The following is a 16,745-nucleotide window of genomic DNA, read 5'->3' on the forward strand; positions in this document are numbered from 1 at the left end:
TCTGGCCATTTTTTTCCTTATAGATTCAAATTTACACACTTGCGATGAGAATTTGCTACAGACTGAGATGTATTTCCCCACCCTCCAAATTCACATGCTGAAGCCTTAACCGCCCCCGTCCCAAGGTACCAGCAGGTGGGGCCTTTGGGAGGTGATTAGGTTCAGATGTGGCCCAGAGGGTGGGGCCTCATGGTGGGATTAGTGCCCTTGTAAGAAGAGATACAAGGGACCTTGCTTGCTCTCTCTCTGGACATGAGGACACAGTAAGAAGACAGCTGTCCTCAAGCAAGGACAGAGCCCTCAGCATGCTGGCACCCTGGTCTCAGACTTCCAGCCTCCACAGCAGTAAGAAAATTAATTTCTGCTGTGTAAGCCGCCCCAGCTATGGTATTGTGTAATGTCAGCCTGAACCAAGACATATAGTTTTATCTCACCTTGATTATATTTTTAAAATCAATCCCCCCTAACATCCAAGTCATCACTAGATGGGGAGCATTTCCCTGCATCCTTAAATATTCTCCCATAGATGATTTTTAATGACAACATAATATCCCATTGTATGGAGGGACCATACGGTACTTCACCAGTTGTGTCCAGTTTTGTCCTAATTTTGTAAATAATGCTGGGAGGCATGTCCTGATATAAACCTTCAACAGCATTGCTGATTAGTTGAGGTTAGACTTTTTCCAAAAAGCCACTTTAACCAGCAGGCCAAGCGGGAAAGAGAACAAACTGAAAACAGGAAAATGTGGAAGGGGCCTGCACATGCTGTGTAGGCGAGCTGCTGCTGTCCCGTCTGCCAAGAGTGCTCCCCCTCAAACACCTGCCTGGCTCCCTTCTTTTCTGTGGAAATGTCACCTCCCCTGAGAAGCCCTCTCTGATTATCTAAGCTAGACTAGCCCCCACCTTCCATCACTTGTCCTCTCGAACTGCTATCATCCCGATCGGGCATGTCATGACATGCCACATTATGCCTTTGCTGACTCTCTCTCCTGTTTTCTGAGCAGTCTATTATTCCTCATGTTTCTTGTTCATGTCGGTCTCCCCTGTCAGGGTGGGGATTTTCGTCTGTTCTCCATGGCCGCATCTCCGACCACCTGACTATTTCCTAGCACACAGAAGGTGCTCAATAAGTAACGACTGAGTACACAAATGGATTTCAATGATGTCGGGGAAAGAACTGAGATTCTGGAATCGTAAACAGCTGCCCACTCAGGTGGGTGGAGTCCGTTTGGCATGTGCAACCGTGGATCTGAGACACATGGAGCAGGTGAATCTGGACTCACTCCTCACAGATTTCACCTGTTGCTGGGGCCTGTGAGACCATGTCCCCAGGCCTTGGCTGCAGCACAGATTATGGAGGACAGAGATTCCAGACTGTGTCTGCCTGTGGCTGGCTGGATGGCAGAACACACAGGCAGGGCCCAGATGGGTGTGGAAAAGCAACAGCTCTGCCTTCGCCAGCAGGAACTCAAAGGCAGCCACCTTAGCCCCTGCCTTTGGCTCTCAGAGGCCCCACTGGTGGTGCTGGCGGGGGTCGGGCATTGTCCTGATTTGGGAAGCCCCAGACAAGGGCTCAGGTTCACTTATTTGGGAAGTGTTATGAACTGAATTTTGTCTCTCCCGACTCCCAGCAAAAAAGATAGGCTGAACCCCCGGGACCTCAGAACATGACCTTATTTGGAAACAGGGCAACTGCAGATGTAATTAGTTAAGACAAGGTTGTACTGAGTAGCATGGGCCCTAATCCAACATGACTGGTGTCCTCATAAGAAGACGGCCACATGAAGATGGGGTCCTGGCATGCAGGACGGGGATGCCAAGGATTGTTGGCAGACACCAGAAGCTGGAAGCAGCAAGGAAGGAACCTCCCCAACAGCCAAGGGAGGGAGCCTGCCCTGCGACACTTCGATATCAGACATCTGACCTCCAGGCTGTGAGATAATAAGTGGGTGTTGTTTTAAGCCACCTAGTTTGTGGTACTTTATTACTGCTTTTGGCTCATGTCAGGCCCAAATCACCACTAGGGTTTCTGTCCAAAGGACCACAGCAGGTGGTAAGGGCATGGAAAGTTCTAGAAGGCTACTCAGAGTTAGTGGTAGTTTCCAGAGGGGCCAGGGTGGGGAATAAAGTGGGAACCACAGCTTACTCCATTTCCTCAAATGCCCCTGGAGCTTTTATGATGAAAAATTCATACCCGTTTCTAAAAGGAGAGCCCATGTGGCCCACATAGGGCTCGCTGAGGACCAGGCAGTTCTAACAACTACACGCATACCATCTCACTCAGTCCTCATGTCTGTGAGGTAGGACTATGCTTCTGCTCATTTTTCACAAGTGAAAATGGAGGCACAGAGAGGCCAAGGGACTTGCCCAAGCCTGCACAGCAAGGAAGTGGTGGAGTTGGGATGGGAACATAGGCAGCCCGGCAGTTGACTCTGCTCTCAACTACTTCCTGAGCTTGCTTTCCTGAAGGCAGCTCAGCTCTAAGAGTCCAGGACAAATATCCTCTAGGACAATGGTGCTTGTGACTAGAATCTTCTGGAAGTTCATGGTCCTGCTCACACTTCCTCTGCCACCACTGAGCACATCCCCAGTGTGCTCAGTGTCTGGATGTCTGACCCCCAGACACAACCTTTTGCCACGTTCACAATTTTCTCAGCTCCCACTCCCCTGTCCCACTCTGGGCTGGGTTCCCCTCCCTGTCCCCCGGCTCTGTTGCACTCTCAGGAGGGCTCATTTCCCCCTGAAGCCTCCTCTTCTCACACTAGACTTACAAAGCAAAAACCTAGAATCCATAAAAATCCATCAGCAAGCTTTGGCCAGCTGGGTGTGACCTTTTGCCCAAGCTGTTTGCAAGTGAGGCCCAAGAGAGAGCCTGGCATGTCTCAGGTCTGCTGTCTGTTTCTAGCGATGTCTGCTCAGACAAGGTTTTCATGCGAATTAGAACACCATGTCCCTTCCCTACATCCTTTACATTTGTCAATAAATTATCACAGTGATGTGGAGATCTATGTCGGCTATGATTTGCATGCCTCTCCCCAGATGTGGTGACTTGTACAGTGCATGACATGCACAACCGTCCGTGGTGGCTCCCTATGATACCCATTCCCGGGCTGCCCGCCCAATCTTACCCTAACATGAGCCATTGATCAACAGGACAGGTTCTTGTAAATCTCGCTCTACCCCCAAGGGAGGAAATTCCTCATGGAACACACAGTGTGACCAGGAAGAGAGTTCAGCTCCTTTGTGTGCAGGAGGAAAGTACCGCTTCCCCAACAGGCCAAGCCCTGGCTCACATGGGCAGAACCTGAACTGGCAATTTCAGTGCGTACGGCGGGTGGAGAGGGTTCATGGGCCAACGGGTATGTGCAAGAGGCAGTTCCAGAATGCTCCATGGGGTTGCTATACCTGCGCTATTCTTGTGTTTGATCCTGAATTCTTAATTCCTCCCATCTCCAGCTGCTGTCAGGTGATAGGCTTGGTGACCTCTCACCTGCACAGGTGGGTAAGGGAAGGTGTGCTGTGTTGAGGGCAGAGTGGGCTTTAAAATGTGCACATCTAAATTCTAAGTGCATTTGAGCCTTTGACCCAATGATGTTACTTCTGGGAACGGACACACCGCTATCCCCAGCTATATCTGTCCAAGCAAGAAAAGACATACATTCAAAAGAGTGTTCAAAATTCTCTCCCAGCTGTTCCAAAGAATGAGGGCATGCTTTATGTCCTGCAGTGAAAAGATCTCCAGGGTATGTCATTATGTGAAAAAAAAAAATCACAGAATAGAACAGTATGTATAAAGTGCTACCCTTTGGTTTGGGAAGGAGGGGGAGGATCTAGATTTTATTACACTTACACTTGTATAAATAAGCATTGGAAGCGTATGCAGGGTGGGGGATGGGGCACAGGGTGGAAGGGGGGCAGGTAGGGGTGAACATCTCTTCAGATCTGTCCCTAATGTCGTCAAGATCTAGGACAAGAGTACTCATGGAGGTCTACATACTATGTGTAAATATTTAAAAACTTCTAAATAAAATATGCAGTATGTTTCTCCTTTACAAACATACCTTTCTAAGCGCTGGGAAGGTCGGGGTGGAATTCAGAACTTGGGTATCTGTGCTGGGGACGTCACGGTGTCGGGAGAAGCAGGCCTTTCTCCTGACCATGACCTGCCACCTTCTCTTTCCACCCACGGTTCAGTCCTGCCCATGTCCCCATGCATACACGGATACTTGTGTTTGCACAGCCAAGCTCCAGACACAGCTGTGCGGACAGGCGCTCCTAGGACATGTGACACAGTTGGAGAACAGATTGTGGAAGAATCTCAAGCAAGTTCATGGAATCTGGGCTGGGGCAGAAAAATTCAAGAATCCCAGATAACTGAAGAGCATGGTTGAGAAAGTGGGAGAGGCGGCACCAGCTCCCGCTAGACACATCCCCTTGGCCCCACGGGGAAGGACCCAGCTGCAGGAGGGCCAATGAGGGCCCCAGTGCAGAGCCCTTTGCGCCGGTCCAAGGACATTACTCCATCTTTTATCCATGTTGGTTTTTGAACCACATCACCTTTATGTATTCAAAAAACCTAAAATCATGTTTCAACACTTGCAAACTGAAAAATTATTCGGCATCTCTGCATTCCCTAGATTTCCATGTCCTAAGGGACCTGCTCCACTTACAAGTTCTGATGATAAGCACCCCCCCACCCCTGGGCCCTACCCTATCTTCAAAGGCCTGAGGTGCTGAGTTGCCCCTGGGCTGCCTCTGTAGCTCAGGGTCCTTCCACTGTAGCCCCAGGAGCTGGCTGGCCCCAGAGGGCCACTCGCCTGTGCGCTGCATCACTTACGTTGTAGAGGAGGTCGGTCCACCCTTCCATGGTGATACACTGGAAAACAGTCAGCACTGCAAACAGGATGTTGTCGAACTGGGTGATCCCATTGTTTGGCCCTTCCCAGTAGGGCTGACATTTGGTCCCGTTGGGGCAGGTGCGGGCGGGTTCCTCTGTCCCACATGGAGCTGGAGACTCACCCTGAATGTCATCTATGAAAGGAAAGGGGAGAAACATCAGGGAAGGGGCTAGAAAACCAGTTCTGAGAAATAGGGCCTATGAAAATGAAATGCTATTGGGAAAAAAATGGCTATTGGGATGAATTTGTTGGTCTTTAAAAACCAACAAACAAACCAATGTTTGGCTTTGTTGATCCATTCATTGTTTTCTATTTCATTACTTTCTTCTTCAAGCTTTATAAGCTTTATAACTTTTCCTGTGCTCTTCTTAAACTTTTGAGATGGATTAACATTCTGTCAGACTATAAATTGCCCTTGAAGTGCAGCTTTAGCTGCATCTCATGAATTTTTCTCACGCATTAATATCATTAATTCTCAAGCAAAGTATTCTGCTATTTCCATGATTATTTCTTCTTTTATTCATGGATAACCAAGAAGTATTTATTTTTTAAAAAACTTGTCAGGTATATTAAAAAAACAGAATAGTACGATGAATTCTCATGTGCCTATCACCAGTTTCAACACTTAACAACTCAGGACTAATCTTGTTTCATTTATATCCCCTCCCCACATCTCCATGCTTTGCCTTACCACAAGATTGTTTTTAAAGCATATCTCAGACAACCTATCATTTCGTCCAAATAAAAAGCATGCTTCTTGGAGGATGGGTGGGAAGGGAGGGATAAGGTGGGGGAAGAAAGGGGGCATTACGATTAGCAGGTATAATGTCGGGGGGCATGGGGAGGGCTGTGCAACACAGAGAAGACAAGTAGTGACTCTATAGCATCTTACTACGCTGATGGATAGTGACTGTAATGGGGTTTGTGAGGGGGACTTGGTGATGGGGGGAGTCTAGTAACCATAATGCTCCTCATGTAATTGTAGATTAATGATACCAAAATAAAAAATAAAAATAAAATAAAATAAAATAAAAAAAGCATGCTTCTTAATTTCCAAACACTTTTGGAGTCTTCTTTCTGTCACACATTTCCAGTTTAATCGCACTGTGGTCAGAAGATATGCTTTGTATTATTCCGCCCTTAGAAATCTGTTGAGATGTGCTTTACGGTCCCTAATACAGCCAATTTTGGCAAATGTGCCGTGTGCATTGTCAAGGGGTTGGCTGCAGTGCTCTCCAGACTTCCATTAGGACAAATTTATCAGTCGTGCTGTGTTATTCTGCTGTAGCCTGACTGATTTCTCATTTTTCTTAAGAGATACTGGGCTCAGGAAGATGTTCTGGGGGCGAGGGAGGCAGGCCAGTACACACAGTATTTACCCTGAGGCACAGGAGCTAAGCTTTCTCCCCACATAGCAGGAGGCAGATTGTGGAAATGCCACAAAGAAGGCGACATGTGCCATGGACGTCCCTTTCACTGGAAAACAAAGACAGCTTCCCTGCAAAGTTGCACTGGTTGCTAAAGACTGGGTCTGAATTCCAAGGTTTTGATGTGAACACACGGAGTCAGAGAAGCACAAAACATCTGGGTGTATCCTCACCAGACCAGAGCAGGAGGCATGAGAAGACTAGTCAGTGCTTGACACTTTTGAAGGTTTTTAGAAAGCAACGCTGTCCGCTAAGAAAATCAGCAGCTGAGAGTGGAAATTCAAGCTCCCCACCAACCAAAACTATATCCCAGTATATGTGCTACAGGCTTCACGGCACCAATCCTCAACCTTCACCCAGCATGGAATGCATGAATCCTATGGGCCTTTGGAGCTCTGGTTAAATCGAAACTCTAGGTCACGCAGAGTGACACCCACCATGCTCAGAAGTGATACCAACTGCTCAAGAAGCAACGACCACACTGGCCACTGGTTTACATGGCTGCAGGGCCTTCCCCATTCAAGCTGGGCTTGGCACAGAGGTTATTTTTTAATAAATACAGGCTGGAAAGCAAAATATTTAAAGCAGGAGGTTCAGGGCAGGGGGGAAAAGCCCCACGGGCTCCTGTCATACATGAGAACCACTGTGTGTTGGAAAGGTGGCTTGTGTCTGGAACCTTCTCTGTCTCTACCCTGTGTCCACGTCTGGCTCAATTCCTATCCTGTGAGGTCCTTCCTTTTCCTCAGGGTTACAATAGTTCCCGGATGTTCATATTTGGCAGGGAGATAAAAGCACACACTAGCTTCCACTGCTACAAACTGGTTGCAGAGGAAAGATTTTGTCTCCTTAAACTATTTTGGAAGCTCTTGGAAAGCAGGATGTCTTCCACTTTCACCTTTGCATTTAGCACAGCTCTGGGCACACAGGAACCGGTTTCCTGACGATACAGGCATGCAACTAAACACCCATCTATCTTTAGCTGCATTGCCCCATGGTGTTCTTGATTTCAATTCCCCCACATCCCCTCACCCCCCATCATGAAACACTCTGAGGGCTGCTTCTAGAAAAGCAACCGTCCAGAAGAGTCTGAGGAATTTGGTTATAAATACATTTTAAAATTAACCTGCTGCCTGGGTGTCTGTATATATCTGTCTCTTACTCACACGCCTTATATTTTTAATCGTGAGCTTTTTAGTCAATCTCCTAAATCAGGGCTTCCTACCCTCTGGTAGCCCCACCCACGTCTGCCCCCTCAAATCCCACTCAGACCCAAGCCAGTTGTGTATCTTCTTGGCTAGAAGGACAAAAACCCAAAAAAACCCAAAACCTCCCAAACCCCACCCAAACCAAAAACCTAGGATCCAGGAGTCCTGGTTCCTCTGTTCCCTGCTGACTTTTCCAAGGGGCCCTGCCCTGTATCTCTGTCTCTTGCATTTCCGCCCAGGTGACGAGGTGCAGAAATAGCTCTGCCTCAATTAACACCTTCTTCATTGGGGAAAGAATAATTAGGACATCCCATATTGAGCAAACTTCACAAGCCCAGGAGAAAAGGAGACAGGAGCAATGAGGGAAAAGGAAGAAGAAGAAAAAAAGAGCATCTCCAGTAACCTTCCCTGCTGGGTTTTCCGTCTCTGGGGAGGTCTGCAGAGAGCGCTCTGCCACTTGGGGGCCCCTGGGCGGGGAAGGCGGGTGTGAAGCTATTTCCAGACAGAACCTTCTCCCCAGTAAGACAGGCCCTCAATACATGGTCCCTCTGACTCAAGACCAGCTTGGCCACTCAGCCTGTCTGCACCCAGACAGCCTGGGGTCCAAATAGTGAAATAGTCATTATTTGATTCCATTTGGCTGTTGGGCTTCAGACAGCAAAAGGCTCTGGACGGCAGGGAATTGAACTGAAAGTGTGTCTGGAAGCTCCGGGGGCCTGAGCACACGCGGATGTGCGTGTGCGGGGGGCACTGCCTGCCACGCTGCTGACTCAGAGCTGGGCTCCGGAGCGCGCCTCCTGCCCTCTGGGTTTTCTCCTGACCCGTTTCTCCTCCACACTTTCTGACCGCGCCACTCAGGGCTGGCACCGGCCTGGGGCGGGGGGTGGCGTGGGATGTCGAAGAGGGGCTGGGCTCTGATCGGCTGGTGACAGGACCCCCAGTCGGGGTATCCTCAAGGTGCATTCTGGGGAAGACCAGGAGGAACTGGCCCCATCTGCCTTTTCTCCAGGTGATGTGTCCCCACCCATGAAGTCATCAGACCCCTTCCTTTTTGGCCAGGCTGTCCCCCTGCCTTCTTCCTGCTTTAGAAAGGTGGGCACTGCAAGGCAACTAGGAAGAGGCTGTCAGCACTCTGCCCACATCCTGTCTCCATTTGCTCTGCCCCTACACACTCCCACCTGAGCACACCTGTGATGCCAGCCCAGCAGGCCAGGCAGCCGGCGGTGCCAGATCACTAATGCTCAGCCCGGGGCAGTCTCCGCAAAGTCGAATAGAAACTGGGAGACAAGTACCCCAGCCCCCTCGCCCCTTGGGTGGATGGCTCTGAGGGGTGTGTCCTATGCTGTCTCCCCGAGGTGCCCAGTGGCACTGAGTCCTGGTTGCCCACCATGGTAACCTGGGTGATAGCACCCTTTACAGACACCATCCCTTCCCTGTCCTACTTTTCCCATTCCCCCCGCTGGCGCCTCCTAGGATCGCTTTTCAAACGCAGCCCTGGGAGAGCTCCAGGGACCCCAATACAAAGTCCTAGCAGCATCCGGGATCTCGGGGGCTCCTGCACCCCCTCCCTTGCCTGCAGCCCTGTTGAAGGACGTTTACCCAGCCGCCGGGAAAGAGACAAACCCCTACTTGTCCCTTCCAGGAGCTTGTCCCCAAGGGAGGAAAAAGGGAGGAAGGTTGGAAGAAAAAAACATACCGTGCTGCTCGGACCTACCTGTCCCCTCTTCAAAGCAGGTGGTATGAAATTTTCCCATATAAAATTCTAACCCTATGATTGCAAAAATAAGGATTGCAAAAAATAGGAGGAGGCCAATCTGCAGCAGGGGGATCATCGCCTTCATGATCGACTTCAGGACGACTTGTAAACCTGGGGAGACACAGAGAGAGGCCCCGGGGCCCTGTGAGCAAGCGCCCCCGAGCCCCGCCCCCAACATGTCTCCCGAGCGAACAAGGAGCCCCCGGGGGGCGGGGGAGGGGGCCAGGGCGAAGGAAGCCGGAGGGAGGCCCACACAGAGGCTGGTCGTTATAGTAAAGGGAACAATCTCTCCTAATATTTTAAAGCACTTAAAAAATCATTTTTCATTAGAAAACATTTTTAAAGCACCTTCTATTGAAAAATACATTTTTAAAGTATTTGACATATGCTATGTCACTTGATGACCTTGTGGGCCAGAAAGGGATGGAAATCCCTTACTTTTTGAGCCCTATTCCTGGGGGTTGGGTAGCATTCACCCAGGGTGGGGACACCTCTTTCTACTTTTTTTCCCTTCAAGAGTGAATGTCTTCTCCTGATTCATACAAAAACACCACATAGACCAGTTGTGCCTCTGCTCGGGGAAGCAGTCAACATCCCAGCTCCAGCCCCGAGAAACCAGACATAATTTCATCAGCTCTGGCCCAAGCCCAAGGGCGGCTACAGGTGTAAATTTATGCTCATTTAGCAGAGGTGGTAGGCAAGGCTCAGCGAGGCGTCTTGATTGGTCCAAGGGGATGAGATGTAACAGGGTGGGGATTGGAACCCAGGTCTGAGCGATGTCCAATCCTCGGTAACCACGGTGCTGTATATTAGGGAAGTCTATGGTTAAAATTAGGACTCAAACATACAGCCTGAGGCCTGGCTTCCTTATTCGAACTTCTAATGAAGCGGCTCACGATGAGTTATCTCCTGATGGGTAGACACTGCAGGCGACTCTCCTGCCTGAAGTCGGACAGTGCTAACAGAGGCAGTATGGCAGAGAGGCTACAACTGTGGGCCCTGGGTGCTACCGGTGCCCAGGCCGGGCCTCTCCGCCGCTGCCTCCGCCTTCCAGCTGCTGTGGGTGTTGGCCCCTGGCTGCCCTTCTTAGTAGAACTGACCCTGTGAGCAAGAGCTGTTCCCCCGGAAGGCTATTACTTCCCTATCTCCCACTCCCAACAACTGACCGGAGAGGTACAGAAGGCCGGCCTCCTTGCGTCAAGCTGGAGAAGGGCTCTGGGGCTCCTTGCACTCCAGAGCTCCCCACGGCTCAGGCTGAGATGGCATCCTTGCTCGGCACCTTCCCTGCCCCATCCTGGGGCCTCCTTCCCTCTCTCCTGACAGCCCTCCAGAAAGTAGGTGCATCTGAACACCTACCTAAGTGTTTCTGGGGGACCCGAGTTAGTCCCCTACTTCCTAGTGATATGACCTTGAGCAAGTCAGGCCGCCATTCTGAATCTCAGTTTCTTCATCTGTAAGTGGGGATTAGGACAGCACCTCCCTCACAGGACTAAGGGAGAGAGTGCATACCTAGCAGAGTGCCTGGTGCATCACAGGTGGTCATTAAACAGAGACTCTCATTAGTATGAGCTTTGGGACGATCCTTGACTTAATACGACGCCACACCTGCTGGGATCTTGCAGACACCTGAGTAAACAGGACTTCTCCCCACAAACAGACCCTGCTGGTGGACATCTGGGAGACTTAGTCTCTATATCGAGATGGCAATGAACCCAAAGAATGAACCCTGTGAAGTGTAAAGCGGTGAAAATAACAGAACCTACCTCTCAGGCTTGTTGTGAGGATAAATGAGCTTTAAAAATGGCAAACACTTGGAACAGTGCCTGGCATGTAGCAAGTTCTCATAAATTACTATTATTATAGTTATTATTATTATTATCTGAGGCAGCAAGACAGAAAAAGGCCAGCCCTGTTTTGTTTCTTTCTGATTTTTTTTTTTTTTTTTTTGCAGCTGCACCTCACCTTGACCCTGAATAGTGCAGCGCCCGCACCCACCCCACCACCAGGGGAGGAGGAGAAGCATCAGTGGAGATTGAGAACAAGTAGGGACTTTGGAGCTTATCACTGTCAAGTTTTGAGAATCGGGTGAGTAATTCAGCCTTTCTGGGCCTCAGCCTTTCATCTGTACAATGGGTTCATTGGGTGACAGTGAGAATGAACTGCAGTCATGCGCATAAAGCCCTCTCTGCCGTGCCAGGGATGCTGCAGGCACTAAATAAACGGGAATGGCTATGGCCACCGGTGTTACCTCCATGGCTTGGGGTTACACTTGCTAACTGCTGGTGCTGCCATTCTCAGCCATGTGCCCCTGCTCAAATTCTTCAGCTGCTTTGAGCCTCAGTTTCCCTTTCTGTCAAACGGAAATTTCAGCACTGACCGTACCACTGGGTTGTGAGTGCTGTCTGAGATAATGTTTGGTGCTTAGCATGGTTCCTGACAGACAGCAGGTGCTCAACAAATGGGTGCTGTGGTTACGGGGGAGGCTCCTGGTTTGCCTTCTGGTCACCCAGACCTGCAGCCAGGGGCCTGGGGATCATCCCCAAAGTGGTCACTACCCTGACACAGGCTGGGAAGTACTCAAAGGCCCTTCAAGATGTTCTGCAAGAGGGAAATCGAAGGCAGCTGGGACCCCTGAGCAGACCCCTTGCCAGAGTCAGAAACTCACGCACTTGGGATTCCAGACACCAGCTTGAGTGGCCTCAGCACTCGAACTGCCCTCAGCGTCCGTAGGTCAAACTCCGTTCCAACTGTCGCCAAGATGCTGGAAGAAAGAAGCCAGAATGGAAAACAGAGGGTGGGTTTGAACGTCAGACCGATGGGAATGAGGTTCGATGTCTTTTCTTGGCTGGGTGACCACAGGCAGGTGACTTGACATGTGGGGTCTGAGTTTCATCACCTGTAAAACAGTGCTGATGCGACCTGCCTCGTGGGGTAAAGGAGGATTTACAAAGGCTGCAAAAAGGTGCACGGTTCATGATGCTCAATAAACGCTGGACTGAGAAGGATGGAAGCTTCTAGAAGGCACATGTCAGGGTGATGCTCAATATATTTCATGACCCATAATCAGAATGGATTATGGGGGTGCCTGGAGGGAGGGGTTTTCATTCTACACTTCATTCCAGATCCCTCTGAGTTGTGAATTCTACATGGGCTCCCATGTAGAGGAGCCCAGAGGGACTGAGGCCATCTGCCCCTTGGGGTAACCTATTCAACCACTCACCCTACCCCTCCTCCCTCTCCCACCAACAGTTCCTGGGGTCACTCCCAAACAAACTATATTGATACTTGTATCTGACTTCTTGCTTCTGGCGCACCCCAAACTAAGATGGGCATGTTCCCAACTCCAAGATTACTCCTAGAGAAGAGAAGGGCATTTTAGGTTGGTCTGACCTATTTTTTCCACCATCAATGAATGTGCATCTGAGCACGTCCTACATGCTGGGCGGAGCACTACGCAAGACTTTCTCTACTCAGGAACCCTATGAAGAAGAAAAACGTTTAACAAAAAAATACACACAATGAATGAATCTATCACCGAGTGTGATGCATTTTCAGAGACAGCCAGGGGAACAACAGCTTTAAGGGCAAACAGCAGGTCGTGTTAACTGGTCTGGGACCCAGGGAAGCCCCTGTCTCAAGCTGGGGTCCCATGGATAAGAAGGAGTCTAGTCAGTGGGGAAAAAACTTCCCAGGCTGAGGAAACGGCTGAGACAGATCGTTTGGTGTGGGGAAGAGCTTGGCAAATTAAAGGAATGAGATGGTGCCATGTGGGGAAATGGATGGTGCCATGAATCTGTGGAGAGTAGGTGGGGAGCGTGCCATACCGCCCCAAAGAACTTTTAATTCGCTTTATTCTCTTTCTTCCTCTACCAACTTTCTGATATTCATTTGGGTTCTGCAAACTCCCATCTTTAGATCACTGCTCTATTTCTGTGTTTCCCTTTCTTCTTTCTTGGCAGACAAAAACTACTGGTTAGGGCGTGCACAGGAAAGGACAAACATCAGTTGAATCTTTATTTATTCACTTCACAAAAATTAACTGAGCACCTACAATGTGCCAGACCCTATCTGAGTCTTAAGGACACAGTCACAGGAATTTCTGACCATGTGGGGGAGACTGGGAATAAACCCAATAAATATAACTGATGGTCAGGGTCATGAGTATGAGGGAGAAAAACAATGGAAGTGAGGGGGGAGCGTGGGTGACACGGGGCAGGAGGAGGGGAACAGTGACACCATATCAATTGGTAAAGGCTAAACGGTGTTTACCACCTGGCAGGGAGGTAGTTCAGTGTTCAAAATGTTCAGGTCAGCGCTACTCAGCAGAAATTTAGTAAGAGCCGCATGTGAAATTAAAGATCTTCTAGCAGCCATAGCAAAAGAGTAAAAAGAAACAGGTGAGATTAATTTTAATAACAGAGTTTTAAAAATCTAGTCTATCCAGAGCGTTATTTCAACAGGCAATCATTATGAAAGGTTATTAAAATGACATTTTATACATTCTTTTCTTTGGATTAAGTCTTTGAAATCTGACATATTTTCTACACGTACAGCACATCTTGATTCAGGTGCTCAATGGCCACTTGCGGCCAGTGGTAAATGTACTGGTCGGCAGAGTTCCAGAAAAAGAGACACTGCAGTAGAGTGTGAAGCAAGCAAAGGGATGAACTGCATGAATACATCAGGGGGAAGTCTGAGACAAGGGAACATCCAGTATGAACATCCTGAGACGGGACAGCATCTGGTGCATTTGAAGACCAGCGAGGAAAACTGTGTGACTAGACCCGAGTGAGCCGGGATGCCGGTGGGTGGAGACAGGGCGGGGAGGTGACAAGACAGATCGTGCAGGGTCTCATGAGCCACGGTAAGGACTCTGGTTCTTGTCTGAGTGAAATGGGAGCCATCGAGGGTTCTGAGTGCTGGAGGGGTGGGATCTGACTTGGATTAAAATAAGACCCCTCCGGAGGCTAAGGCCAGAAGCTGGGAGACTAGAGCGAGGGGAGTTGACTTCATTGCTGCGAGTGACACTGCATCAGACCAGGTTGTTCTGGGTATGATGAAAATGCCGAGATGAACTCAGCCCTGTGCTTGGATGACCACACAAGTAGGTGATGGACTCAAGTACAAGTCCCTCTGGCCCCGGGTTGTAGGAAGCAGGAATGAGCAGGACATGAAAACAGGACTGGAGACAGCATCACCGTGGAGCCCAGGTGTGAGGAGGCAGCACGGCAGGTCAGAAAATCTGGGACCTGGGGTTAAACCCTAGCCCCACACCTTCTCCTGGTGTGGCCCCTGCCCTGACCTGTACGACCACAGCAGGGCAGATCGTCTGACCTCCCTCCAGCTCAGTACATAGCTGGCACCTGAGATGTATTATCCTTGGAAGGATAGAGAAGGAACTGGGAGGGGAACAGGGAGCAAGCACAGAGGCTTTTGTGGCTAAGCATGTCCCACGGAGGCAGACGACTGCTCTCAGGATATGCGGTGGGGGAGAAGCCGGTGGGCTGGACAATGGAGGCAGAGGAGCTAGGTCTTAGCTTGTGGACAGTGGGAGTCATGCAAGGTTTCAGAGCAGGGGAGGGATGTTGATTAGGGTTGGCGTTGTGAAGACAAGGCTGACAGCTGAAAGGACGGATCGGTAGTGATGGAGGCAGGAGTTAAGGAGGAAGCTGCAAGGGACAAAGCTGGAAACTAGGACAAAAGCAGTGGGAACACAAAGGAGGCCCCAATTTATATATAGCTGCCATTGATTGCCATGCACCAGGGAGCTGCCTGGACTTATCAAATCCTCCCTGCAACCAGCCGTCTGCAGGATGAGTCCCATTTTAGAGGAAACTAAAGCCCAGAGAAGTTACTAATGCGTGGAGGTCCACACCACTAAGAACTCAAACCCGGAAGCCCAGGGCCCAAACCCCAGTTCTCTGCCTCACATGGCTGTGTGGATGGGGGCGGGGACAGCAGTGGGGAAGAAAGATGAAGGAAGATGAACCACTGAGTGACGGTCATTGATTTACTGAACGAGGGTTTACTGAGCACCTACTATGCGCCAGGCACTCAGGCAGGGCCTGAGGACGCCACCACGAACAATGTGGCAACGGGAAAATATGTGGCACATCAGATGGTGTGAAGAGCTACGGAGGATAATATGGCAGCCGCCAGGCTCCCAGCTGAAGGACTGAACGTGGGAAGGGAAAGGGGAATCGAGGGCTATTGCAGGGCTTTCGCCTAGGCCACCCGAAGGATGGAGTTACTGTCAACTGAGATGGGGGAGACGCATGAAGTGGTAGGTCTGCAGGAAGATCAAGTGTGGACATGGTGAGTGTGAGATACCAGTTTTCTGTAACTCCCTAATTAAGTTTCCAATGGCTTCCTTCAGGCTTAGAAAAAAACATCCTAACTCCACTGTGCCCACAAGACCTTGTGTGACCTGACTCTCGTTGACTAGCCAGTCCCACCACACTGCAGTCACTCTTTCTGTTCTGCCTACAGGAAAGGCTCCTTCCCACCATGGGAAGGGTGCACACTGGCTATTTCTTCAACTGCAAACACTTACCCCATCCCCCTAACTCTTTCCCTCTTTGCCCAGCTGGCCTCTTCAGATCCTTCAAGGTTCAAATTTTGCCTTCTCAGAGAGGATCCCCCTGTTGCCTCTAGCTCAAGAGATCCTTCACTCTCTGGAATTCTACTGTTTCTTAGGTTTTATTTATCATCCACCCTTTCTTCTAGAATGTTATCTTCATGAGGATAGAGATCTTTTCTTGAAGTACCTGTAGCACTTCTTATGGCCTAGCAGGTACTCAAGAAATATCTGGTGAATGAGTAAGGAGTGAAGGAGTGGTGGTGTTCAGGATTATGGTAGACCAGATATCCCAGGGTAGAGAGGTAAAGTGGAAAAAGCCAAGGACCCCCAACAGACTGTTGGGGAAGAGCAACATTTTAGGAGACAAATAGAGGAAGGAGATTGATTAAAAAAAAAAAAAAGGAAGTCATTTAGGTGGGAGGAGACCTGGCAGAGAGAGTCATCCCTGGGGGTCAAGCTCAGAAGCATTTTTGGGAAAGCGAGGTCATTAACCTCCAGGGCAGCACAGCAATGAGTAAAGGGCAGTGGATGAAAAGCATCCATTCCACGCAGCATCAGGTCACTGGGGAGTCTCACCATGGCTGACGGCTGGGAAGAACAAGAGCAAAGGACACGGAAGCGTGGGTATATGAGGAGGGAGGATTTTCAGGGCAGGAGAGAACTGAGTATGTTTACAATGTTAAGAGAAAGAAGCTGATGACGGATCCTTTGGCCTTTAGAGCTGCACTTCCACACATAGCTATTTAAGAATACACTTAATTTAATTTAAATTAGACATTGAGTTCCTCAGCAGCATTAGTTGCATTCCAAGTGCTCCACAGCCACATATGGACAGCTGCAAACACAGAACATATCCATCACTGCAGAAAGGTCCAT

The 16,745-nt window shown here is 49.6% G+C and overlaps 1 protein-coding gene across 2 annotated transcripts in view; it reads right to left on the reverse strand.

Moving 5' to 3' along the window:
- The window catches only part of CACNA1A (calcium voltage-gated channel subunit alpha1 A), a 263,531-nt gene that overhangs the window by 96,631 nt on the left and 150,155 nt on the right, over positions 1–16,745 (reverse strand). For both annotated transcript variants that reach the window (XM_037022578.2, XM_073220074.1), the window contains exons 6-8: positions 11,959–12,050; positions 9,248–9,400; positions 4,841–5,034 (exon numbers count right to left, since the gene is read on the reverse strand). In XM_037022578.2, the coding sequence (XP_036878473.2) occupies positions 4,841–5,034; positions 9,248–9,400; positions 11,959–12,050 (439 nt within the window). The remainder of the gene's footprint in view (positions 1–4,840; positions 5,035–9,247; positions 9,401–11,958; positions 12,051–16,745) is intronic.

The sequence above is a fragment of the Manis javanica genome, chromosome 13 (genome assembly GCF_040802235.1).
Source record: "Manis javanica isolate MJ-LG chromosome 13, MJ_LKY, whole genome shotgun sequence".
Classification (NCBI taxonomy): domain Eukaryota; kingdom Metazoa; phylum Chordata; class Mammalia; order Pholidota; family Manidae; genus Manis; species Manis javanica.